Here is a 27772-nt window from a genome sequence, read left to right as displayed (position 1 = left end):
CCTTACACACTGTTCTTTCAACCCATCATATTTATTTCCAATGGAGCTAACTATGTCCGGGACCCTTAACATGCAATAAAATAGTTTAAGTCTAGATATTATGCTGTTAAATAACTAAATTCCTTAAACTCAGGCTCTGATTCCACTTTCTGTAACACTCCATACCACACATTGCATGTAACACATACTTCATACGGAAGTAATACATGTTTATATACCACTCAGGTCACTTAGTACAAGAATTTACCATACAGAATACATGTCCCAAAAAAATTTCAAAATACATTTCTTGTACTAATCAACGTTCATCAATCAAAACTATACATCATAGACAAATCTTCATGCAAATATGCATATAGGAAAATATCATATTTTTCCCTTTCCCTTACCGTCCGTACCTCCTGCAATACATATTTAAAATCACAAAACGAGGGTTAGACCAAAAGCTCTAGTGAGTTACCCTATTTATGTCATTGCAGGGTGATGATCACCAAAACTTTGTACAAAGTAACTTTTCCTATATATAACAAATATATGAACAAATAAGAACATAATACCAATACCTTTACTTTTCAAGCCAAACATTTAGCTATTCAGATAACATACCCCAAACCTTTATAGGTTTGAATCAACCAGGTTCCATATAATGTCACTTTTAAACCTTTCCAATTAAACAAGGTTTATTTAAAGTTTTAGGCCAAACCTGTTATTTCCTTCTCCATAACATGTAGACCATGATTTCCAATAATAACCTTGATCTTAAACCTTTAAATCACAAAGAAATAAAGATTCCAGACCATGGTAATTTTAAAGGATATAATAGTGAGAGTTATATCACATAACACACACACAAATGCCACCCTTATATCCAAAGGTACACCTCTCCTTGATATGCCACCCTTATCTCATGGTACACCTCACCTTGATATGCCACCCTTATCACATGGTACACCTCTCCGGATATGTCACCCTTATTTTTTCATCAAAACATTTCACAAAAACAATTCCATATAGAATTAGACCGCTGGAATTATTATCAGTTCAAATTTATCTTTTCAAAATTTCCCATTTATATATGAAATAAATCAAAATGCAAATCCGATCAAATTAGACTTGGCCGGACTTCATCTCCGATCAAGTTTTGGCCGATTTACCAAGTCCGGACAACAAATCGCCCAAGGCTTGTCCGATTCACCATTAATCCGGTCAACTTTGTCCGGATAACAAATCCGGACAACACTTTACATAGCTTGTTCGATTTACCAATCCGGACAACTCATAATTCAAGGTTTTATCCGATTTAAACAAACCGGTTACCTCATAGTCGTATTCCTACTTCTCCGTTAAAGTTATTTGATATAAACTTATTGTTCATAAATCGCTCAACAAATGTCTGGTTTAAGACTAAATTGCTTTAACACTTGTCCGGTTTATGGCTAATCCGGACAACATTCTAGCGGATAACTTTTATATCAAAAGTAAATTTCTTCAATCAATTATACAACTATGAAGAGTTTAAAAGTAGTAATAATCACTCACCTTTTTGAAATCAATCTTCTTGAAATTCCAAATAAGGAAATCCGATCAACACAGACTCTCTTTAAATCGCTCAGTTTATTTCAAAGATGGAAAGAGAAGTAAATGGAGGTCTCACCCTCCTTTTATACTTTCCCTTTAAGGAAAGTTGGCTACTACAACCGACACCACATACATGCCTTCACCCTTAAATCATATAACCACACACACACACACACATATATATATATATATATATACAGTTATGCACACATGCATATACATGCATGCATATCATATATATATATATATATATATCATACAAACATGTGCATCCACAAATACACATAATCTCATTCATGTATCTATATTATGCATATTTTCACATACTAATATGATCAAATATATCAATTTATCATGCTGTCACGTAATCACATATAACAAATAATCACATATTTATTACCTCAGGTGACAACCAAGTTCTGGTTATCACACTTGGAAACAGAGGAAATGGAAGGAGGCTATGAACAAAGAGATAGATGCCATTGTAAAGAATGACATATGGGAATTGGTAAGTCTCCGTCTAGTCATAAGTTCATTGGAGTAAAATGGGTTTATAAAACCAAATTAGATGAAAAAGGTAAAATTAATAGATATAAAGCAAGGTTAGTAGTGAAAGGCTACAAACAAAAACATGGGATTGACTATCAAGAAGTATTTGCTCCTGTGATCAGATTGGAAACAGTTAGATTAGTACTCTTTTTGGTTGCACAAAGTAGTTGGAAAGTACACCAAATGGATGTCAAATCAACTTTCTTAAATGGAAATTTGGAAGAAGATGTATATATGGATCAGCCTGAGGGTTATGTCAAGAAGGGTGAGGAGTATAAGGTTTATTATTTTAAGAAAGCCTTGTATGGATTGAAACAAGCACCATGTGCTTGGTATAGTAGGATTGAAACATACTTCTTGACACATGGCTTCACCAAATGTCCTCAAGAGCATACCCTTTTCACTCAACAATCTGAAGGTATGATTCTTATTATCTTTATATATGTTGATGATTTGGTTTTCACTAGAAATTCATACAATATGATAGAAGAATTTAAGGACAGCATGAAAGCATAATTTGACATGATAGACTTAGGGTTACTTTACTACTTTTTGGGAATTGAAGTCAGGAAAAGTGAAGAAGGGATCAAAATCAGTCAACATAGGTATGCACAAGACTTGATTAACAAGTTCAATATGGGATATTCTAATCCTTCCATTACACATATGGAATTTGGGATTAAGCTCTCTAAAACAGCAATGAAGAAGGAATAGATGGCTGTTTATACAGGAGTTTGGTTGGCAGCCTTATGTATCTGACTGCCACCAGGCCTGATTTAACTTTCTCAGTCAATATACTGAGCAGGTTCATGGATTCCACAAGAATCAGCCTTTGGGAAGCTGGGAAACGAATCTTGAAATATATATCAGGGGCATTCTGGATCATGGAATTGTGTATTCTAAGACAAACAACTTTAAACTCATGGGATGTAGTGATAGTGACTATGGAGGAAATTTTGATGATAGACGAAGCACAGGAGGATATATGTTCAACATGGGATCTGGTGCAATATCATGGCATTCTAAGAAGCAAAGTGTTGTAGCTTTATCCTCTACTAAAGCAGAATATATGGCACTTTCCACAAACAGGGTGTCAGGCTCTTTGGTTAAGAGATATATAACATGAGTTAAGTCACTCTCAATCTGGTCCTATTACTATTTTTTGTGATAACAGGTATGCTATTGCTCTTTTAAAGAATCATGTGTTTCATGATAAAAACAAACACATCAGGATCAAGTTTCACTTCATCATGGAATTGATCACAAATGAAGAAGTAAAAGTTGAGTTTTGTGCCTCTAAAGACCAACTGGTAGATTGTTTCACTAAGGCTTTGCAGCATGGAAATTTCAAAGATATGAGGGATCGTCTAAAGGTTCTACCTGGTCTAGCTTAAGGGGGTATGTTGAAACTAAGCTAGACCGTTAGTGATAGTTAATATCATTGGTATCTGTTAGGAAGGGACATGACAGTTAGTTAACTATCATGTCTGTCTAGAATGATTGTGTCGTTAGGATTTGAAGGGTTATGTCCCTTCCTTGTATATATAATTGTGTCTATAACAAACTATCCATGGTTGGTTCGAATGAATAACTACTTTATATACTCTAATTTGTTCCAACATTCAGCCTATAAATTTATCTTCTCAAGTTAGCTAGTTTTGGAACTCTGATCTCGAAGTCTCAAAAATGAAGAAAATCGATGATTCAAGTTATTGTTTCTGTTTGAGCCATTATTCACCTTCTCTTGTAACAAGCAGTCATTTCTTTACTTTCTCCCTTAAACGATCAACTTTTCTTCATTTTATTCTTAAATATACAACCTTTTCTTCATTTTCCCCCTTAAAAAAGCCTTTTTCTTCACTTCCTCCATAAATAAGCTTTCTTCTTTCTGGTTTCGTGTGTTTTTTTATAGTTTTGTGAGAGATAGAAAGACAGTTTCTCTTTTCTTTTTTGTGCCTTTGTGGGAACTTTTTCGTTTATGGTATTTGGGGTGTGAGAAAGAGAGCCTCTTTTTTCTCGTTTGTATTTCTTTTCAATGTTTGGTTTTATGGAAGAGAAATGGATAATGACTGATTTTGTCGTTTTTTTTATTTCTGGCTTTACCGAAGGTGTGAAAAGAACAAGTTGGTGAGGTGAGGTGTGTTGGTGTGGTCTTAGGTCGTCGGAGCCCCAAGGGGAAGGAGGGAAGGGTTGCGCGGGAAAGTGTCTTACCAGAAAGTGGTTGTACACATTTCTTCATTAAAAATAATAAAAGGAGAAATGATAGAAAAGTCCTTTTGAGTTAACTTAACGTACCTTCTTAACAGAGTTGGTCTGGTCTTAGGGACGAAAAACAAAAGAAATTGAAAACCATAAGGACGTAAAAAACAGTTTTTAAGATCAGGGACGAAAATCGTCATAAATTACAAAACACAAGGAACGAAAATCGTAGTTTACTCTTAATTTTATTACGGTGTGGTTGTGGTCTTCTTTAGGGCTTTATAATTCAATGGTGTTAACTGATCAATAAGTTTGTACTTGCATATTTATCATGGTTGATCGTCCTTTTCCTGTGTTTGCTACAATTGCTTCCACATAATATTGTAACGTTATGTCCCAATGTTATCCAATTTTTATAGGTGTTGCATTACAAATGGTGAACGACCATCCAAAACTTGCTATAAATGGGAGTATACTCAGGCTATTGGCTCGAAGACCTTCTGCATTTCTTGTTATGAAACCTAATTTTATGGGTAGAATCACAGTTTTCAGTAAGAATCTCTACTCCATTTACTTCTATTGTATTTCTATTGGCTCGAAGACCTTCTGCATTAAGTCCTAACTCATTAATTGACATGGTCTTCTATTATAACTCCCATTATACATTACTTAAAAGAATACAAACTCATTAATTGACATGGTCTTCTCCCATTATACATTACTTAAAAGAATACAAACTCAATTTCCTCATTACAGTGTTCCATCAACCTATTTTCAAAGGACAAAAATGAATAAAAGCATCATTTGTACTTTTTATATCTTTTCATTCACAAAAATAATATATAGTTGTATTTTTATAAATTATATGAATTATTGTTTTTGTCGAATTGTGTAACATTAATCTCAAAATAAGAGTTGGACATGGATAATACCCTTTTTGGTGTATTGTGAATAAAAAGTACTAATTGATTCGATTCAAATTGGTGCAAAAGGTAAATACTCGGATAAAAATCACTTGTCTCATTCATATTCCACCAACGAAATTAAGACGTATCAGATTTTCATTTATTTTAGATTTATTTAATTCATGTTACTTTCTCTCTCTGTTTACGTATATTCATATGAATGAAACATTTGATTTTGAAATTGATATTTTTATCCTAAATACTCTACTTGTTTAATTTTTCTTTAAACTTTAGTTGTGCCAGTTATAGCAATTTTCTTTTTAGTCAAGTGTTTACTTTATTATTCACCACCTGAAATTGATAACTTGAGTGCAGTATGCACATCTTTTTTTCTTTTCTTTTCATTTTGTATTTCTACAATAAAATCAACGTCATATGTAAACGATGTTCTAATACATTGTTTTATAATTAATTACTTAAATTTATAGGATTAAATAATTATGTATCATATTTAAAGTGCTATAAAAGAATGTTATGACGTAACTCGCAATCTTAATAAGTCCATATTGATATCGCCATAAGGGCTGTAGCCAATTATTAAGTTGGTGCAGAAAAATATAATATAATCTCATAGTCAACAAGCTTTCTTTATCAGATGTATGAAGCTGCGTGGTATTATATATATATATATATATATATATATATATATATATATATGGGTAACTAAACCCATAAGGATATTCTATCACAAATATCTAATATAATCGTTTTTGGTTTCTGATTAGTTTTGGCACTTTGTCATCTGACGATTGAACTTACTAGTGAGAGAGGCAAGACCTTGGAATTACTAAGAGCCATTTTCATAGAGATTATGAAATTGCCCAAGGCTGAAAGGGATGACATAATAAGAGGACCACCTGATGAAAAAGATGCGAAGCAAAAATACTCTTCCCGACTACTATTTCTTGCTGCAGAAAACGGTAACATTGAATTTGTGGTAGAGGTCATTAGGCAATACCCATATCTGGCTCTGGAGGTAGATGACAATAACCACAGTATATTTCATGTTGCTGTCTTACATCATCATTTGCGTATCTTCAAACTATTACATAAGATGAAGCATATTAAGGATTCAGTTATTACTCTTGAAGACAAAAATGGCAACAATATGTTACATTTAATTGGGGAGAATGTAGAAGGAATGGGTCCACTGTTGAATGAAGAACTCCTTTGGTTTCAGGTACATCGTTATTTGGCTACCCGCACAAATTTATCTGCCTATCTTTATATCTTCTTTCCTTTCTTGCTGTCATTTAAAATTATACTATGAAAACATATTGCCTAGCAATAATTTCAATAACTTGTGCGTATTTTTCTTCAAAAAAAAGCTTAACATTCAATTTTTATATTCTAAAATCCAACTCAAAGATACATTTCTGAAGTTTACAAGACAACAAAAAAAGAAAGAAAACACTGAGGTTACTGTTTAGCAGTTGGTTAGAGTACTTTTTCTCGCCATACCAGAAATTAGTTTATGACTAAGGTCTAAGGTGCCGTTTATCAACGTTAATCGGGTAAATGCTTATCGTGTAAGAGTCACCGCCATGAATTACCTATTATTAACCATCACAATGGCATAATACGGTTAATTGTTGGTGAGCGTTGTTCAAAGTAAGCTAGACTAAGTAATCGTTTAGTTGCTTGTTTGGGTAGTTATGTAAAGTTAGTTATTTACGGTTAAGTTAGTTTCTCCAACTGGTACCATGAAGGGTTACAACAGTTTGGTTTAGGCTATATACATGTGTGTGTCTGTGTAGTCTATGTACGATGATGTTGTGTTAAACGAATAAAGTTTAGACATGTTTAGTAATTACATTACCTTTTCTCTTCTTCATATCCAACATAGTGGTATAAGAACCAGATCATCCAATATCTACAACAATCTTGCATCCAGAACTACCTAAATTAAATGGAAAGGATTATTACCATTGGAGCATACAAATAGAAGGTGGTTTATGAGTCACAAGATTTGTGGGATATTGTGGAAGATGGGTTTGATGAACCAGGAGATATAGATGAACTCACAGTAGAACAAAGAATGAAATTAAAGAATTAAAGAAAAGGGACAGAAAAGCACTCTTCTTTATCTATTAGGCCATGGATGAAGTAATATTTGGAAGGATATATGCATCAATATCATTGAAGGAGGCTTGGGACACGCTATATAGAACCTATGGTGTGGAAGAAAAGGTGAAGGTAGTGCGACTACAAACCTTGAGATGTGAATTCGACAATATCAAGATGAAAGAATTTGAATTTGTCGAAGATTACTACAATGGAGTCATCCTTCTGTTAAACCAATTAACGTTAAATGGTAAGAGTATTGAATATAGAAGAGTGGTTGAAAAGATAGTATGGAGTCTAACCAGGAAATTCGAATATATAGTGGTTGTCATAGAAGAATAAAAAGATCTCTCAATTCTATCTTTTAGAAAGCCTGTTAGGGAGTTTGCAGTCACATGAATTGCATATTAGACAATTTGATTCTTCCTCTTGTGAACAAGCCTTTTGATTGGCATCAACAAGTCAGGGCACCTCATATGGTAAAACCAAAGATTCCGAATACAACAAGAAAGAACAAACTGAAAAATACAAAGGCCAAGAACTAGGAAGAGCATTCTCGTAAATACAATGATATTACTACCATAGATTTGGACATACAACCAAGTTTTGCAAGAAAAGACTCGCAAATGAAAAGGAGGGATTCAAATTTTATTCACAAAGAAGATGATGATCAAGGAGAAACGATGTTTATGATGCTTAGTACACAAGAAGTTGTTATTGAAGATACTTGGTACATGGATAGTGGCTGTAGCAACCACATGACGGGAAAAAAAAAGACTTGTTTGTGAAACTTGATAGCTCCGTACGAAAGGAGGCTTGTACCGGAAATGATAAGAAGTTACAAGTACATGGGAATGGAGAGATATTGGTTAAGACTAAGCATGGTGAAAAGAAAAGACCGAATATGTATTTTTTTCCAAAGTTAAAACATAACCTTCTAAGTGTAAGGCGACTCTTATTGAAGAGTTGTGACATACACTTTAAGAATGGAATTTACGAGATTAGACATCTAACTAAGAATTTACTTGGCAGGATTGGTATGATGTCAAACAAGATGTTACGGTTGAAATTTCAAGAGGACCCTTTCTTCTCTTTTAACCTATCTACACAACAATCATGCCTCTTATGGCATCACCGCTTTGGGCATGCAAATTTTGGCTACTTATCCTATATGTGCAAATATAAGCTTGTACGAGGTATGCTAATTATTAACAAGGCAAAATAAATATGTGAGGGGTACATGTTAGGAAAGAAATCAAGGGAACCTCTCACATGACAAGAGTTCGAGAGCAAGAAAACCACTTGAGTTAGTACATATGGACGTTTGTGGCCTTACGATAACTCCTTCAATTGGAAGTAACAGGTACATTCTCACATTTATTGATGACTTTAGCAGAAAACTTTGGATATACTTCCTACAAGAAAATTCAGAAGTTTTTAGTTTTATCAAAACATTTAAATCTCTTGTTGGTAAACAAAGTGAGCATCAAACTAAAACCCTTAGATCAGACAGTGGGGGGGAGTATAATGCACTTTATTCTCAAGATTTTCTAAAAGAAAATGGTATCCAACACCAACTCATAACTACTCGTTACACACCCCAACAAAATAGGGTGATGGAGAAAAATAATAGGACTATAATTGAAATGACAAGGAGCATGTTGAGAAACAAGAAACTATCAAACGAATTTTGGGCCGAAGTTGTGGCTTGTGCATGTTACCTGCTGAAAAATAGGACCTCAACAAAGAGCCTTTCAAATATGACACCCACCCCATGAGGCATGGTACAAATATAAACAAAGTGTCACTCATCTCAGAGTAATTAGGTGTATTGCATACTATCATATTCCAGTACAACAAAGAGAAAAACTTGATAACAAATCTGAGAAAGCAATTTTTATGGGATATAGCGAAGCTCAAAGGTGTATAAGCTTTACAATCCACTCACTAGAAAAGTTATAATAAGTAGGAACTTTTCTTTTGATTAGGGAAAAGCATGGGAAGATTGTATGAATCATGAAAATGGGACTACCCAAATTTTTGATGATAACACTGCTCATAATTCGAATCAAGAAGATTTGCTCTCATCAAATTCTGAAGTAGCTCTCCATCTACTCTAGTCAACGATCCTATAACATCTGGTGTAAGTTTAGTCCCATCTACTAATGAGTCACCAGTAAAAGATACTCGAACCTTGTGAGACCTCTATAGCAACACCCAACGTCTTGATTTCGATGCTATGGTAGATTTTGCAAAATTTGCTGACACAGATCCACTGTGTTTTGAGGAAGCCTATTAAAAGAAAAATTGGAAACAAGAAATGGATGAAGAAATTAAATCCATCACCAAGAATGATGATCCTCCTAGTAATGTGAAGCCTATAGGAGTTAAATGGTTTTATAAGACAAAACTAAACGAAAGAAGTGAGGTAGATAAGTATAAATCAAGATTGGTTGTAAAGCGATACAAAAAAAGATTTGGTATCGATTATAACAAAGCTTTTGCTCCTTTCATTCGTTTAGAAACCATTTGTCTTGTCCTAGCTATGGCTGAACAAAATGGATGTTAAGTCTGCTTTTTGAAATGGTTTTCTAGATAAGGAGGTTTATATTGATCAACCTATAGGATATATAAAAGAAGGGAAGAGCACAAAGTGTGCCGTTTGAAGAAAGCCCTCTATGGGTTGAAGCAAGCATCCGGTGCTTGGTATAGGAGGATTGATGGATACTTCACCATACATGGGTTTAAGAAATGCATGTGTGAACACACCCTTTACGTCAAGGATAATGAAGGTAACATCTTAATCGTATGCCTTTATGTTGATGATCTAGTTTTTACAGAAGGATCTTGAAAATTGATTGAAGATTTTAAGGATTCTATGAAGCATGAATTTGAAATAAGTGATTTGGGGATCCTACATTATTTTATGGGCTTAAAAATCAATCAAAAATAGCATATGATTTCAATCTACTAGCAGAAATATGCAAAAGAATTAATTATTAAATTTAACATGGACAATGCCATACCTTCAACCATGTCTATGGAGTTTGGATTGAAACTCTCCAAGGATTCTTCAGAAAAATAAGTTGATCCTAGTATCTCTTGGAGTCTTGTTGGCAGTCTCATGTACTTGACTGTAACTCGACCATATATTATGTTCTCCATGAGTCTTATCAGCCGTTTCATGGAGTCCATAAAGTCAAGCCATTAGAAGCAGGAAAAAAAATCTTATGATTTATAAAAGGATCGGTTAGACATGGCATCACTTACACAAAGATTGATGACTTTAGACTCAAAGGTTATAATGACAACGACTTTAGGAGGAATCCGGATGACAGTAGAAGCACTACGAGATATGTTTTTAACATTGGGTCAGATGCTATATCGTGGCAATAAAAAAAAACAGAGTGTCGTGGCTCCAACTTTTACCGAAGCAGAATACACGTCCTTATCTATTGCAGGGTGTCAAGCTCTTTGGGTAAGGGTTGTTCTAACAGAATTAAAGTGTCCTCAAGTAGAACCTACAAGGATCTATTACGACAACAAATTAGCCACAACTTTAACCAAGAATTCTGTGTTTCATGGCAAAAGTAAACACATTAGGATCAAGTATCATTTCATTCGAGAATTCGTAGGTAATGTAGAGATTGAAGTGGAGTTTTCCAGCACTAAAGACCAAGTGAAAGATTCGTTTACGAAGGCTTTATAAGTTGGTTGTTTTAATCGTCTAAGAAAGGAATGGGAATGTCTCCCGTCTAGCATAAGGGGGAATGTTGAAGTTAAGCTAGAGTAAGTAATTCTTTAGTTGCTTGTTTGGGTAGTTATGTAAATTTAGTTATATACGGTTAAACCGATACCATGAAAGGTCACAAAGGTTTGGCTTAGGTTGTATATATATGTGTGTCTATATAGTCTATGTACGATGATGTTGTGTTAAACAAATAAAGATTATAAGTGTTTAGTAATTACACTACCTTTTCTCTTCTTCATATCTAATAAGCGTCTCTTACCCACTAAGCATTAATCAGATAAGTGTAATCACCCTCATTTATCGGATAAGATTTTTGGTCCTTGTCATGCTCACACAGTATCGTAAGGGACTCGTTTAGCGTTTGGTAAATAACCCCTATTTATGAAAATGATGAAATTAGTTGTGTAGTTGAACATTTCCACTCTCTTTGCAGTATTAAATGCTTATTAACATATATTCTCATCCTAACTTATGATAACGATCTTGTCTTTGTTATGCTAGGAAGTAGCTACCATAGTCCCTCAAGGTTTACGAGATAAGAGGAACTTCACTGGTCTAACACCCGCCCAAGTATTCTTCAATAGACACACTGATCTCTTTTTTAAGTTGGAAGCGTGGATAAAAGAAGCAGCCACCCAATTAATGGTGGTTGCAGCACTTGTAGCCACCATGTCGTTTGCAGCAGCATTTACATTTCCAGGTGGATACAAGCAAGATACTGGTATTCCTATCTTCCTCGGAGAAAATCTTTCCCAAATTTTCATAATATTTGATATCTTATCATTTATATCCTCTACTACTTCAATCCTCTTGGTCTTATTTATCCTTGGGTCTAACTATCAATCATATGATTTAATGATTCCATTACCCAAACAGCTCAAAGTATGTCTAGCATCAGTTTTCTTCTCCATAACAACAATCATCATCACTTTTGTTATTAACCTTTGTCTACTTTATCGAACCCATTCTCGTTGGGGGCCAACACTAATCGGTGGTTCTGCTATCATCCCATTCTTAATCTTTCTCAGTATACGATATCATCTTTTATATCTCCTTTATCCGCGTGGTATTAAACTCCGTTGGCAATCGTGTTAGACATTGTCCTTTTCACTACAAATTCCATTTGAATTGTGTACTTTTGTAAGGATATGGTTAAAAGTTGATGATTTAGTTTGTTGTATTTTTCAAGGCATATCAGGTGAAATATAATAACGTTTTAATTTAATTATAGAAGTTCATTTTCGAAAGTATGGTTTTCATAGTAATTTTTAATATATGTAGACTTCAATCTTATATTCTTTTTGATGTTCCTTTAGGTGAAAACAACAAAAAAAATGTCATTGCCAAACACAGTGAAAAAAAAATCCGATAGTAGCCAATAAAAAAGGCAATTAACAGAACTTCTGCTAATAAGCAAAGACCATTGGTAGCACCTGTTAGCTAACGACAGGAAAGACGTGCAAGTTGACGAAAGTCACGTTGGTAATGTTCTAGTAACAAAATTATTTGCACAGTCATTAATTACCAATATAGAGGTCTGAAATGATTTCTCACTACAAGAGAATTCCTTAATTAGTGAAGAAAAAAGTTACTTTTCGTTACTAAAGACCCTTCACTAATTTACATCAGTGACCAAATACAAAGATAGTGACTAATTTGTGACAAAACCTACCTAATCATGCAAACTTTTTGAAAGCGATCTTTGCAGTCTAGTCATATCATGTCCCGTTTGTGAACTAAATGAAGGAAAACAGTTTTAGTGTTCCATGATGATTATCATCCTCAATTTTTAGAGTTATTTGTCACCTTTTATAAACCCTTTTCGACCCTTTTAATATCCATTTGATCCTTTCACCCCTTCCTTGGTGTAAATTTTTCCTTAGGTTAGAAAAGCTGGAAAAATCAGGATTTGTAAGTTAGTCTGCCATTATGGCCATAAATTAGTGTCACCACTACAAACATCGACTTAAAGATCTTGCAGCGATTTTCATCATGAAGATGGTGAAATTTAGTGCTGGCTATGTGAAGATTCAAACTTGAAGTGATCATGAAAGAGGAGGAGACGTGGATAAAGAGATTAAAATAAAGAGAGCAAGAAGATGACCTTTAAGAGGTCCCTTTCCTTCTCAAATCACTTTCAACTTCTCTAACGTCTTCCACCTATATAGAAAGGAGCTTAGATAAACATCTTGAAGCGTGCTTGGAACATTGAAGTATCAGTTGAAATAGTTCTACATTGTATTCTTGTATTTATGTTGGTTAGAGATTAGTTGCAATTTATTTTCAAGTATGTTCACATGTATACCATTGTGACAACAAATGTGGCCACAATGATGACTTTTATCTTAACACAATTTATCTTTGAGTATCTTTTCTTATCTACTATGTCTTTTTGTAAGCCTGAGCTAAACCCCCTTTTGGGTATGGGTGTAATCTGAACCTAAGAGGTGAAATGTAATATTTGGGTGTTACCACTTTTTGCTAACTTTTTAATTTGGTCATTCAAGTTGAAACTTCAACTCAACACAGACAAGCCGATAACTTATAAATGTTAATATTAAATCTTTGACAAGACGATCACTTGTGTTTGTTTTAATATTAACTCAATAGGGACAAGCCAATCACTTGTATGTGTTAATATTAAATTTTTGACCGAGAGATGGACGAATTCGAAATATGGCTTGAGTGATGCAAGGAGGTTTGAGAAAATATTCAATAATCACATAAAGATGCAGGTTGTTGCATAACTTTCACTAAGGTTCAGGATGTAGGTCGAGTTGGTGTGTCGTAGAGATATGGGCATTTCTCCATACTGATAGAAGTTAGATTTTCGACATCTACTTAGTAAAGTTGGCAAACCAAAAGTTAGCAGTTGTGGCCACTTTGTGACAGGACCGCGGCCACATTCTGATATAGTTTCAAAAGAAATAAATCTTGAAGGGTTATTTCCTAACTGGTTTTTCAACCATTTTGTTACTATCATACTATTGGTTCTGGGAAAGTGATGACTCTCACAGAAAGTGTTTGTAAGGGGGGGGGGGATAAATACAAATGCAATAGATTATAAAATTTTAATTCGTTCTTCATATTTTATATGAAAACAAAGAATTGCATATTTCTTGCGGAAGTTAGGAAGGTAAGAAGGGTCTCTTTTAGATCCAAAGAACTAAGAAAGTTCTTTAGAGGACGATGCTCAATTTACTTTAGAAACACTCTCATGGATGTTGTTTGAAAACGGGTGAGTTGCATTAAATGACAAGGGTGACATTTTATAACCATCTTTGCATTAAATGCTTATTGTCCAACTTTAATGTGTGTCCTTTTCTGTTTGGTTGATCCATTCATCTTAGTACACTTTATTTCAACCTTTGAGCTTGATGTAGTTTGTTAACTTACTTCGTCCTTAAATATGCCGAGAGAACAACAAAATAAAAAAAATTACTAGTACAATGGTGCTTTTGTACTCACTTAGCCTGACATGTTGTACATGTTCTCATATCAAAGAAGGAAGTAAGAGAGTTGGTGAGCCAAACTTGCTGATTCAAAATTCGACTTTCCAGTAGTAGTATTTATCAGACTACTAGTTGATTTTATCTTGTATTGATCTTATTTTTGGCTACATGACAAACCAATCTGCTTTGGTAATGATCTTGACCTTACTTCAATTAGTTTTTAATTTTGTTCAAGGCATGCTGCTCTGGGATCAATACAAATAGACACAAGACTTTTACAAGGAAAAATCCTATATTTTTCTATATACAAAATATAAGCAATATATCGAATTTACCAACTATTGAATCTTGTGAAGGTGCTACATCTGATACAGATTATAAGTTGCTAAACTGAAACCTTTATTTGATAGAAGAATCCATCAAATTAGGACTGGATGAATGTCTTGGTCAAATCCAACTGTATAGACACATATTCACGGGTGATATATTCAAAACTTCAAGACAATAAGATCGTATGACAATTGATGGGATATTATTCGATGTAATAAAGTATATCAGATATATTTCTTTGTAATAGAAGGTAAACAAGAACATTTTCCTTTCTAAGTGTGTGATCGGATGTTTATGAGCATTATTACCAAATCCATATATAAGCGAAAATTCACGATTAGAACTCAGAAATTCAGTGATTCATTTTTGGATTCTTTTTGTATTTTTATTCTTTTTGTTCTTTTCTTTTCTAAGGCTTTCTCTTCTTTTCATTTTATTTCCTTTCATCCTTTTTTTTTATCGGATGACAAAACAACATAATAAGTAAATACACTAATGACAGAATAAAGCTAGATGAAATTAAGATACTTAAGAAAAATGTAAAACTTTCATTCAGAAATAAATTGATACTAGTTTGTTGAAAGTTTATATCAGATACATTTATCTATTCCTCGGAAACCAAATCTTCATTTTCACATCTTCAATGCCTCTGCCAGGTTGATCCATTTGATCCACTCGATTATGAAGAAGTGACTTTATTCCATCTGCAAATGTCTTTCCATATTCATCCATTAGAGCATTTTGGAGAAGAGCATGTAGATGTCAGGTTTCAGCTACTCCCAGTTCTGATGATCTTTGGAATCTTAGTTCCGCAAATAGATCAATATTTGGTGAATACACACAATCATTGTTTTATCTAATTGAAGGGGATTAAAATGCATAAATATTATGTTCATAATTTAATATTGTGGAAAAATGTAAATGATTCTGGAATCATATTATAAGTTATGTATATTCTAATAGATGTTTTGGTCTATGTAAAACAAGATTAGTATGAAACCAATTTTATGAAATCATTTTTGTCCAAAACCAATGCAAACTTTTCATTTGCATATATTATTTTCTTTTCTTCTATTTGAATCACACTAAATCGTTTTCCAGCTCCAGCAAGCTATTTTTGAACATATGTGTGCCCACATGAGTCATCGTGAGTAGTGTCTTATAAAGGTCTTCAATACCTTGTAATTATTTTGTGACATCACTAGTCCTAAATAATCACTTAACTAAAAACCATTAAGGGGCCGTTTATCGAGTGCTTACCTGATAAACTTGGCAATGACTGAGAATGTTAACCGTTATGAGCGGTAAGAGTGATGAAAAGGACTAAGAGGTCTTTTACCAAACGCTTACCCGAATAAGCGCTTATCAGTAAAATTCAACACTATTAGAGATCTTAGTCCACCAAAACGGTATTTTAAACAACAATTTACCTGGTATGGCCTAACCATGGTAAGAGTCGTAAATCTCACTTATTGAGCAAGACTCTCAGTCCTTACCTTTGCTCTTATAGGGTAAGATTCTTGGTCTTTATCATATTCATTCGGTAAGGTAATATGACTTGGTAATCGCTTACCAACGCAAGTGTTTGGTAAACGGCTCTTAACTGATACAAAGAAAATATTATCATGAGCTTGATTAGAAATATTGTTGAAATATCTATCGACGTACCAATCCTGACTTATTCGTGTCTATTTTGTCAGGTTTATGTAGATAAGGGTTATTATTGACAAGGGGATTGAAGCTGGAGGAGTGAAGGGTTGCGCCCCACATTTGCTGAAACATGAAGGATAACAGAGTATATTTGGTTAAACTTTAGGGACTGTAATAGAAATGTTGATGAATATATATGTTGTAGTTTTTCTTATCTTAAGAAAAATTACTTCATTTTCTTAAAATCCATTAGATCGTTCTCAAAAGGATTTTGGGTTTCCTCTCTCTAGATTGAGTTGTATTGTCTTGTAATATGGTATAGATTCTTTATAGGCTACATTGTATCTATATTAGGTGTGATGTATTTGTATTTGATTTGTATTAGTTGTAGAGAGGTCTATTTGGTTATGAATTTTAAGATGGTATCATAGCCCAAGAGGGCCCAACACCTTAAACAAAAACTAGAACATACAAAATAGGTCCACTTGACTCTTTAACATTTAACCGTAGTTAAATCAGAAGAGCATAGATTAATATCATAAGAATCCAGGACCAAATCCTGAACAAAAGAAATATAACTATTTTTTTAATAAAGGAACAAAATTAATCGGAACAAAGATTTGACATATAACAAACCAGACACAAATTAGAACCTCGGATGAAGACATATACAAATTTGCTCTCCTCAAAGGTATTTTATACAGATTTGAGAATGAATAAGCAAAAGGAACTATTATAGACTGAAAAAAGTTAGATGCGATAAGATCAAACAAACTCAACAAAATAACACTCCTTTCATTAAAAAGGCAGTTGTAGGGACAGGGAATCGAGAGCTAACAGATCTCGTGATCAATGAAATTATTATATTGTCTTCCGCTGAACTTTAAAGGATCACTGTAAGTTTTTCTATTGGATTATTCTTCGTTAAGCAAGTTATTGTGCCCTTGTTTCTATGTTAGTCATATCTGGTTATATTGGTTTAAATATGTTGTGTTCTCTTTATTTTCTTTGTGGTAACTGAACAGTGAGCTTGACCTAGCACCTTAAGAGTGTTTTAGAAATCTTGCTATAATCTATTCATATTTTATTACCTAGTGTGCTTGCGTGTTTCTTATTGTCTATAGCTTCCAAAAATGTTGACCTATGGGTTTAAGGGAATCCAAAGTTGCTACACTTGAATTTGGAGATCCCTTGTATCTCCTTTCCAGTGATACCATTGGAGCTCTCCTTTTGAATTTTAAGCTGAGTGGTACTGAAAATTAAAGGGTATGGGCATGTTCCATAACCTTGGCTATGGAAACTAAAAACAAGATTGGATTCATTGATGGATCTTGTCCTCATCCAAAAGATGACTTGTATTCGGTAGTTCTTTCCTGGATATTAGGATCTATGACTGAGGATCTCTTTTTAGGAAAAGTTTTCTCTAAAGATTCATCCAAAGTGTGGGAATAATTGAAATAAACTTATGATAAAGTGGACGTATAAGTTACATCTAATTTTCATCAGAAAATAAGTTCTCTAAGTCAAAATGGAACATCAGTTTATGAATATTATCATAAACTCAATTCGTTATGAAAACAGTTTGATGCTTTTGTTAAACTCCCTCCATGCACATGCAATGTTTCTCAAGATTTTTTTGAACACAATCAACTTATCAAACTTATGCAATTTTTGATGGGGCTTGATGATGTCTATCAACCCATTAGGAGCAATATTCTTACTAGGGACCTTCTTCCCTCTATCAAAACTGCTTTGTCTCTCGTATCTAGAGAGGAATCTCACCCGGGGGGGGGGGGGGGGGGGAACACCCCTCTATCTCACACTAAGACACAACACTATGCTTTTTTAAGAAAAGCCACCGATGATAAAAAGAGGTTTGGCAAACCCTTTTATTTTTATGTGTAAAAATTGTAGCATTGTCGGACATACCATTGAAAGATATTTTAAACTCAATGGCTTCCCACAGGACTTTCAAAGTAGACCCAGACCACAAAGTCAAAATTTTAGACAATTAGCCAGCAATGTTTGTGTTTGTAAAGCTCATTTTCCTAAATAACCTGTGTCCACTTCATCTTTTCCATTTTTTGGAAAACAGGTTACAAAAATTCTTAGCCTAATATATCAAAAACACACTTCAGATGGGGCTACTGCCAATATGGAAGGTACTACCAACCCTCCCCTTCGACCTGGTTGCATTATTGATTCTGGTGGAAATCAACACATGACATCAAACACCCTTAATCTTGAAAATATGATTGATGTGTCTGATTTAAATCTTAGGTTGAGTCACCCAAATTGAACAAAGGCAAGGATAAACCAAATTGAAAATTTTAAACTTTCAAACAATGTAATTCTTTTTGATGTGTTGGTAGTACCAGATTTCAGTGTCAACTTTGTCTGTTCATAAACTAGCTAGGGATAATATAGTCATTATAGGTTTTAATGTTATGTTCAGGATCTCTTCGAAAGAGTGTTGTGGGGACCTATAGTCAGGAAGGTGGACTATATTTCTTTGATGAAAAATTTAATAGTGAGTCCTCTTCTCCCTCCTATATTTTTACTTTTGTGTCGGCTCAACTATGGCATGGTCGACTTGGGCACCCAGCCAACCAAGCGATAAATGTCCTAAAGAACCAACTCAAAATTGGAAATGAAGTTAGTAACCCTTGTGAGATCTTCCAAAAGGAAAAACAAAGTCGAGATAAATTCAATTTAAGTCTTCACAAGTCCAAATGTCTTGGTGAACTAGTTCATTTGGATGTTTGGGGTCCTTACCATGTTCAAAGTAGGGAAGGTTATAAATATTTCTTATTATTGTTGATAATTTCACTTGTGCTATATGAGTTTATCTTTTGCAAGGAAAGCATGAGGTGGGTGATTATGTTGTGAGTTTTTTTCAATTTGCTTGGTAGCCAATTTGGAAAATTTGTCAAAACCATTAGTAGTGATAATGGTTCTGAATTTACAAACTTAAAAGTAAGTAAATTTTTTTAAATCAAGAGGAATCATTCATCAAACATCTTGTGTCTATACTACCTAACAAAATGCAGTTATGGAACGAAAGCATTGTCATTTGCTTAATATAGCTAGAGCTCTTTTGTTAAGGGAGGCATTCCTTCAAATATGTGGAGTGAGTGTACTCTCATAGCTACATATCTTATTAATAGGACACCTTCCTCTGTTGCTAAAAGGTAAGTGCCCATATGAGATTGTTTACGATTTTCAACCTGTCCTTACTCATTTAAGAAGTTTTAGTTGCCTATGTTTTGCTGTTAAACCACACGTCATAGATAAATTTGGTTCTAGATCTTAAAAAAACTACTAGAAAAAAGAGTATCAGTGACAAAAAAAATCCCTCGTAGATCAGCAACAGTTCAGCGTGGGATTGGCCAAAAACCAGTTCCCTCGCTGATTAACAAGGGAACTATTTTTTGGCCAATCCCTCGCTGATCTACAAGGGATCTACGAAGGAATGGTTTTTGGCCAAAAACCAGTTCCTCGCTGATCCGTCGCTGATCTGTCGCTGATCTGTGAGGGAACTCATTTTTTTCCCATTCCCTCAGCGACGGATCTGCATTAAATTGGCCAAAAACAAGTTCCCTCGTAGATCCATCGCTGATCTGCAAGGGAACTGGTTTTTCGTCATTCCCTCGTAGATCCGTCGCAGATTAGCGACGGGTCAGAGAGGAAATTGGTTTTTGGTCAATCCCTCGCTGATTCATCGCTGATCTGCGAGGGATCTGGCCAAAAACCAATTCCCTCGCTGATCCCTCGCTGATCAACGATGGATTAGCGAGGACATGTGATATCCCTCGCAGATTCGTCGCTGATCAGCGAGGGATCTATAATGGATTATCCTATTTTTTTATTTTCTCATTTTCAATGTGTCATATGTACACATATTTATGTGAATATTTCATATGTATATGTATTATATATATATATTTCATATATATATATATATATATATATATATATCTGTGTGTGTGTTTTGGCTTCTAACCGTGATAATTAGATCTATCTTTATATTGTTGAAAATACATGTATCAGATGATGTATATACATATATATATATATATATTTGAAGGTGTGTGTTATATGTACACATGTGTATGTATTATATAGATACCCGTCGGCCCGTGTTATATACATATGTGTACACGATGTGTATATATGTGTGCTGGTTGCTAACCACGATTAGATCTATGTATATATTGTTGAAGATACATGTATGGATGATATATATATTTTGTATATATGTTTAAATGTATGTGTATATGCGAATGTCTAAATAATGTGTGTTATATGTACACATGTGGATGCATCATGTGTATGTGTTATATGTATTTATACCTGTTGGCCCTGTTATATACATTTGTATACAAGATGTGTATATATGTGTGCTGGTTGCTAATCATAATTGGATCTATGTATATATTGTTGAAGCTAGATACATGTATCGGATGATGTATATATGTTGTACATATGTTTATAAATGTATGTGTATATGTGAATGTATAGATAATATGTGTGTGTCGTTTGGGTTTTATTCGATTTTATTGGGTCTTAAATGGTTTCATTGGGCTTTATTCGGTAATCAATTAATTTTTGTAATATACTAATAAATAATAAATTTTTGATAATTTAATAATCAATAATTAATTAAATCTATAGTTATCAATTAAAAATTAATTTAATTAATATGAGTTTAAAAAATTAATTTATAGTATACCTATTAGCGACAGAATTTCCCTCGGAAATCCGTTGCTGACTTTTCAACATAAAAACCTAGGTCTGGCCGCTTTTATTCAGTTTATGATCGAGAGAGGAGATCGACCAACAGAGACAACGAGAGAGATATCAAGCCGGAGAGACACTGTCGCCAACCACCGTCACAGTCGCCAACCACTGTCACAGTCACCACCACCTCACCGTCGCCGACCACCATCACCGACACCACCACCTCACCGTTGATGTCACTGTCACCACCGCCTCGCCAACCACCGTCACTATCACCACCACCTCACCGTCGCCGACCACCATCTTAAGGGATATAAATTCTTCTTTTAACACAAATTTGATTTGTTGATTTCTTGAACACCACATTTGATTTACTGATTTGATGATTTTCTTGAACACCACATTTGACCATTTCAATTTGATAAGGTTAGGGATGAATTTTATTTAAATTGGTATAAGGAATGAGTTGGATTTGCCCATTCAAGTAGTCAAACCGTTACACTTAGAGTTTTAAAGTCATACAAAACTCCTCTAAACCAACGGTTTGACTTTTAAGTAGTCAAACCTCTCTACACCACCTTTATGTTGATTATGTCAACTAAATATTTCTTTCTTTGTTGTAGTTATTGAATATATCGACAAATAGAGGATGAATGTATAGAAAAAATGATGATTGGGTGGCTCTTAGCCTGACCTATGTCAGATAGTTGGAAGGTTTTTTGGGATTGCCTGTGCCAATGAAGACTATATTGAAAGGGGAACTACAGGTAGTGGGATAGTGTTCCAAATCAGATGTCCTTGCTTCAATTGTCGAAACAAATCCTATAGAGAAATGGAAAACATGAAACTACACTTTATGTTATATGGTTTCATGTCTGATTATACCGTTTTGTGGGGACGTGGTAAAACCTATTGCCATGTATCTCATCAAGACGTGGGTTAATCATCTAATCCTATAGTTGATCATAATGAAGGCTATTTTCCAAATGGTGAACAATCACATGGTACATGATGCCATGACATTGGAAGAGCAAACACCTAATCCTTCTGCCCAGGGATTTTATAACATGTTACAAGTTGTTGATGAGCCTTTATAGGATAGGTGTCAAACTTCTTCAAAATTAGGAGTTGTGACGAGTTTGTTGCATTGGAAGGCGGAATGTAATGTACCTGAGATGATATATAATAAAGCTATTTTTGTTTTTAAGCGGATGCTACTCGAGGGTGATAAATTACCCTGTAACTTCTATGAGATGAAGAAGATTTTGAAAAATTTTGCTCCACCAAAACAAAAGATCGAAGCTTGCGAAAACCATTGCATGCTATTTTACAAGCATGATTATGGATTGACCCATTGTCGAACTATGCAATGCAAGTTGTTACTAGACCAGTGAATGAAAGAAGGCCCCTAACTTGGTGTTGACGTACTTACCAATTGTTTCAAGACTCCAAAGATTGTATATGTCTCCAAAAATTGCAAAAGAGATGATGTGGCATTAGATCATCAGTCAAAACCGGGTGAGATGGTATATCCAAGTAATGGTGCGGCTTGGAAGCATTTCGACATGAGGGATCTTGATTTTTCTTGTGAGATCCGGAATGTTCGTTTTGGGTTATGCACCGGTGGTTTCAACCTGAATAATTCAACTTCGAATTCGTATTCACTATAGCCCGTTTTTATTAAAATCTACAGTTTATCTCCTTGGATGGATTTGAAAGATTCATATGTTGAGATTACATTGGTCATCCCTGGTAGAAAAGAGCCCAGGTCAGAATATGGATGTGTTTCTCAGGCCGTTAATCGATGATCTAAAGATGTTGTATAGGGAGAACGTTCTTACATATGATATGTATCTTAAGAATAATTTCGAGATGAGGGCTATACTACTATGGAGTGTCATCAACTTCCCCGTATATGTAATGTTGTTGGGTTGGAGCACGCATGGAAAATTAGCCTGCCCATGGGTTGGTGGATTCCTTCCAGTTAAAAAATGGAGGGAAATCATGTTGGTTTGATTGTCATCGTAGATGGTTACCTAGAGCACACCCCTTTCGTCGTGATCGAAAAGGATTTATGGCAGGTAACAGGGTGTTAATCGGTCCACCACTTGAGGTAACTAGTGAAGAAATCTGGGAGTTCGTTCGTCACCATCCAACTGTTTATGAGGGCTGCCCGTACAGTTTAAAAATAGAAAAATTAGCAGGTTCAAAACCATTCATAATTGAGTAAAGAGAAGCATCTTTTAGGAGTTTCCATATTGGAAGATGTTTTTTATCTGACATGACCTCGACATCATGCATAATGAGAAGAGCATTTTTTAGAATATCTTTAACACCATCATGGATATGTCTAAAACTAAAGACACTGTAAAGGAGAGAAGGGATGTAGAGATTCATTGCGACTGACGGGATTTGCACATTGCCATGCCAGACAACAAAGTAGTGAAACCGAAGTCATCGTACAGTTTGAGCAAACAACAAGTAAAACAAGTTATGCATGGTTGAAGAAGTTTGAATTTTCCCGACAGGTATGCTTCGAATATAAGGAGTTGTGTGAACCTAGAAGATTCTAGTTTTTATAGCTTCAAGATTCATGATTGTCATGTGTTTATGCGACAATTTCTTCCTATTGTTGTACGAGGGATGATGCAAACTTCGATATGGGATGTAATAACGGTGTTGTGCATATTCTTTCGTAAAGGGGTGTTATACATATATGACTTGGTTCCATTGCAAACAAGTATTATTCAAACAATTTGCATGCTGGAAAAGGTCTTTCCGTCTGAATTCTTTGATTCAATGGACACCTCATAATACATTTGATACGTGAAGATATAAATGGTGGTCCGGTCCAATATAGGTGGATGTATCTGTCACGCCCCGAATTTTTTTTTTCATTCGAGTGCCGCAACGTCATTCTTAATAACTTATGTCATGAACAAAAATACGAACTTAAAATTTCAAACACACATAATATGTTTAACATAATTCTTTACATAATTGCGGAAGCGTAAAATACTTTAACGYAATCAATGCTAATTAAAATATCTAATCAAGCATGATTCAAAACATAGTTTCCTCTTTCTTCATTCAACGCGTTTACTGACAATTGATACCTGAGATATATACATGTATAGTATAAGCTAAAAGCTTAGTGAATACAATATGGTTTCATGATCACATACACACATAAACAGTGTTTTAGTGTATTTTAGTTATTATCTTGCAAGTGAGGCCTCGGCTCGTCACCTTTCTTTGCGTATGTGGTGTATTATGTAGACGAGGACTCCAAGACCTTGGAATTGCAAGCCCTCCTTTAATGTCCATCCCACCCCGTACGGTGGACGAATCTTGCCGAATCATACTAGTTGCATATCATTCGTTTGCAATACTCACTCATTAATGCAAATCTCATCGTGACATGCAACATACATCTCATGCAAGTGACAACATAAATCACATATGCATCATCGTCATTTTYCACATTAWAYACATACTTGAATATCATATTGATAATATCAAGTCATCATAATCTTTYTCATCAACATCACCTTTCATATCATGCATATACTTAAATATCATGCACATCAAATAATCAAGTTATCATCATATGCATATAAACACATCATGCAAATATCATGGATAAAATACTTTTGTAATAATAATGTATATATCCCATAAGAATCGCATAATGTACTCACCTTGAATTGTTAACGTTCGATAGGTCTTTCTCTAAAAAAGGGCAACCTACATGATAATGTATACTATTTCTAAGCATCTTAAATAATCGTAATTAAATTGATTACTATTCCTTAACAATCTTAACAGGACTTTTCTTTTTATTGATCAACCCCCGATACCATCATATCTCAAGTTCGCTCAAATATTTTCTCGAAATATTATTAATAATGTGACGTCGACATAATATTAATTGTTGCTCGTACATTTTTATAAAAATGTGCAATACACTTCACATTTTATTGAACAATAAGTATTTTAACAAAATAACTAAACTAAATAGTTTGCAACGTAAATAATGTTTTGAGGTCAAAACGTCTCTTTTAAACTTTGCAAGTAAATAAAGGTGACAACATGTCACACATATAAATAACGGTCATTCCATAAGTTTAAAGTTCAACATAATTAATACTCGAAATAATGTTTAGAATAACAATTTTCCAAGTCTAGGGGCATTTCGGYAAATCTTAAGAAGCCGAATACCAAAGGTATAACTTTAACCAATTTCCTAATTTAGAACATTCTTGGTATATTTCATAAGTCGAATATTAAAATTATGCTTAATAGTCCAATCCCAAAGCATAGGGGCATTTTGGTAATTTTATTAAGTAATACTCAAAGTATTGTTAAAATACCGATTCCCTAATTGTGAGGTCATTTTGATAATTTCATAAGGATAATAATCAAAATAAAGCTTAGATACCAATTCCCAATACATAGGGTCATTTCGGTAATTTACAAGGCAAATACTTAAAGTATTGCTAAAATACCGATTTCCATATTKTAGGGTCATTTTGGTAATTTCATAAGGATTTTATTCAAAATAGAACTTAGATACCAATCTCAAGACATAGGGTCATTTCGGTAATTTTATAAAGCAAATACGTAAAGTATCGTTAAAATACCGATTTCCACATTGTAGGGTCATTTTGGTAATTTCATAAGGATTAGATTTAAAATAACACATAGATACCAATTCCAAGACATTGGGTCATTTCGATAATTTATAAAGCAAATACGTAAAATATTGCTAAAATACCGATTTCCAAATGTAGGGTCATTTTGGAAATTTTATAAAAATAATAATAATAATGAAGCTCATAGACCAATCCCCAAGATATATGGTTATTTCGGTAAATTTTGGAAGCAAATACGCAAAGTATTGCTAAAATACCGATTTCCCACTTATAGGGTCATTTTGGTAACTAAATGAGATAAATAATCGAAACTGGGTCAGAGTTTGCATTTTTCAAAATAAAAATAAACTTGATGAGAGTCTTGTAAAGTTATTATGGAGAAAATAACTTTCTGAAACTTAAACGTTTAGTAAATATTAATATAATAAGTGCATCAGATTAACATAATTCAACGTTAGCTTACTGGTTAGCGTTCGAAGCTTCTGGGCTGAGGTCGCGGGTTCGAATCCTGCCCTCAATGCCCTTATTCCCGATTTTTTTTAAAAAGTAAACGGACGCGGACCAGACCTGCCAACCCTACCCGAACTAGGTTTCAACCCAAACAGAACCAGCAGCCATGGTTGCACGATTTTATCCTTTTTGAGCCCAAAATGATTCGTTTCTTGATCTTTTTTCTTCATTCTTTTTGCACCAAACATTTGGTAATATTTTTACCAACTCTTTGACATAAAGAACACGAATTTTCACCAAGAAATGAGTTTCATTTACTCATTTAAAGTTTGTTATTAAAACTAAAACTTAACAACTTAAAACATAAAAATCGAACAACGAAAACACAAATATGAGACATRAGGCTACCGGGGTTTGATAGAGTACTTAAAAACGAAGTCATAGAAATAAAAATCAAGAGATTGGTTAAGAATCTCACCTAAAATCGGTGGAAAAACCGAGATTTTCAACCCGAACTTCAAACTTAGATTTCTCTCTCAATAATCGTTCATTTTCTTAGCTATTTGAACCAAAATGATCTTAAGTCGGTGCTCTATATTTATATGCAAGAGTTTTGGCTTATTAGTTGACGAAATCGGACCAAATCGCGAGTTTTTGGCTGATGGGTCGTTTTCTCCAAACAGACTTCTACTGTTGGCAAAACAGGTCCCTCATCTTTGAAAAAGATGACATTTACTCCCTGAACTTTCTGACATTTACCACTAGCCCCCTGATTTCACTATTTTAATAAGACTTACACTTTTTACCCCTAAATCAACATTTTATTTCAATTTTGGTCATTTTTAAATTTTAAGATTTCGATAATTATTTCTTCAACTAACCACATAAATATTTTAACACTTCAAATAAATTTAATAAATAAAAATTATTTATTTAAAGACTCGTATAATATTATTTTTTTATATATTTAAAATTTTGGGTTTTACAACTCTCCCCCTCTTGAAAGAAAATTTCGTCCTAGAAATTTCAACCTAGCTAAACAGCTGGGGGTACTTAGATCTCATCTCGGTTTCAGGTTCCCAAGTTGCTTCGAGGCCTTTGTGAAACTTCCAATGTACTAATACCAACGGAATCTCCTTGTTTCTTAGTGTTTTAATCTTTCAATCCGATATGCGTTCCGGCTCTTCAATGAAGCTTAGCCTCTCGCTTATGCTTACCTCATCAGTGAGACCACAACATCTTCTTTAGCTAAACATTTCTTTAGATTCGACACATGGAATGTATTATGAATCCCTTGAAGCTCATCAGGTAATTCTAGTCGGTAAGCAACTGCTCCCACTCGACTTATAAAATGGTCCTATGTAACGTGGTCTCAACTTTCCTTTCTTT

The 27772-nt window shown here is 34.2% G+C and overlaps 1 protein-coding gene across 1 annotated transcript in view; it reads left to right on the top strand.

The window, feature by feature from the left end:
- LOC112502856 overlaps positions 1-21586 on the top strand; it is a 33680-nt gene extending 12094 nt beyond the window's left edge. Inside the window, exons 3-6 of the mRNA XM_025106868.1 lie at positions 4746-4877; positions 6017-6471; positions 11608-11827; positions 21351-21586. Of these exons, the coding sequence (XP_024962636.1) occupies positions 4746-4877; positions 6017-6471; positions 11608-11827; positions 21351-21586 (1043 nt within the window). The remainder of the gene's footprint in view (positions 1-4745; positions 4878-6016; positions 6472-11607; positions 11828-21350) is intronic.
- Positions 21587-27772: the final 6186 nt, after the last annotated feature.

This window comes from Cynara cardunculus, unplaced genomic scaffold (genome assembly GCF_001531365.2).
Source record: "Cynara cardunculus var. scolymus isolate 2C unplaced genomic scaffold, CcrdV1 Un_Scaffold_2076, whole genome shotgun sequence".
Classification (NCBI taxonomy): domain Eukaryota; kingdom Viridiplantae; phylum Streptophyta; class Magnoliopsida; order Asterales; family Asteraceae; genus Cynara; species Cynara cardunculus.
This window is presented reverse-complemented; position numbering and strand designations above follow the sequence as displayed.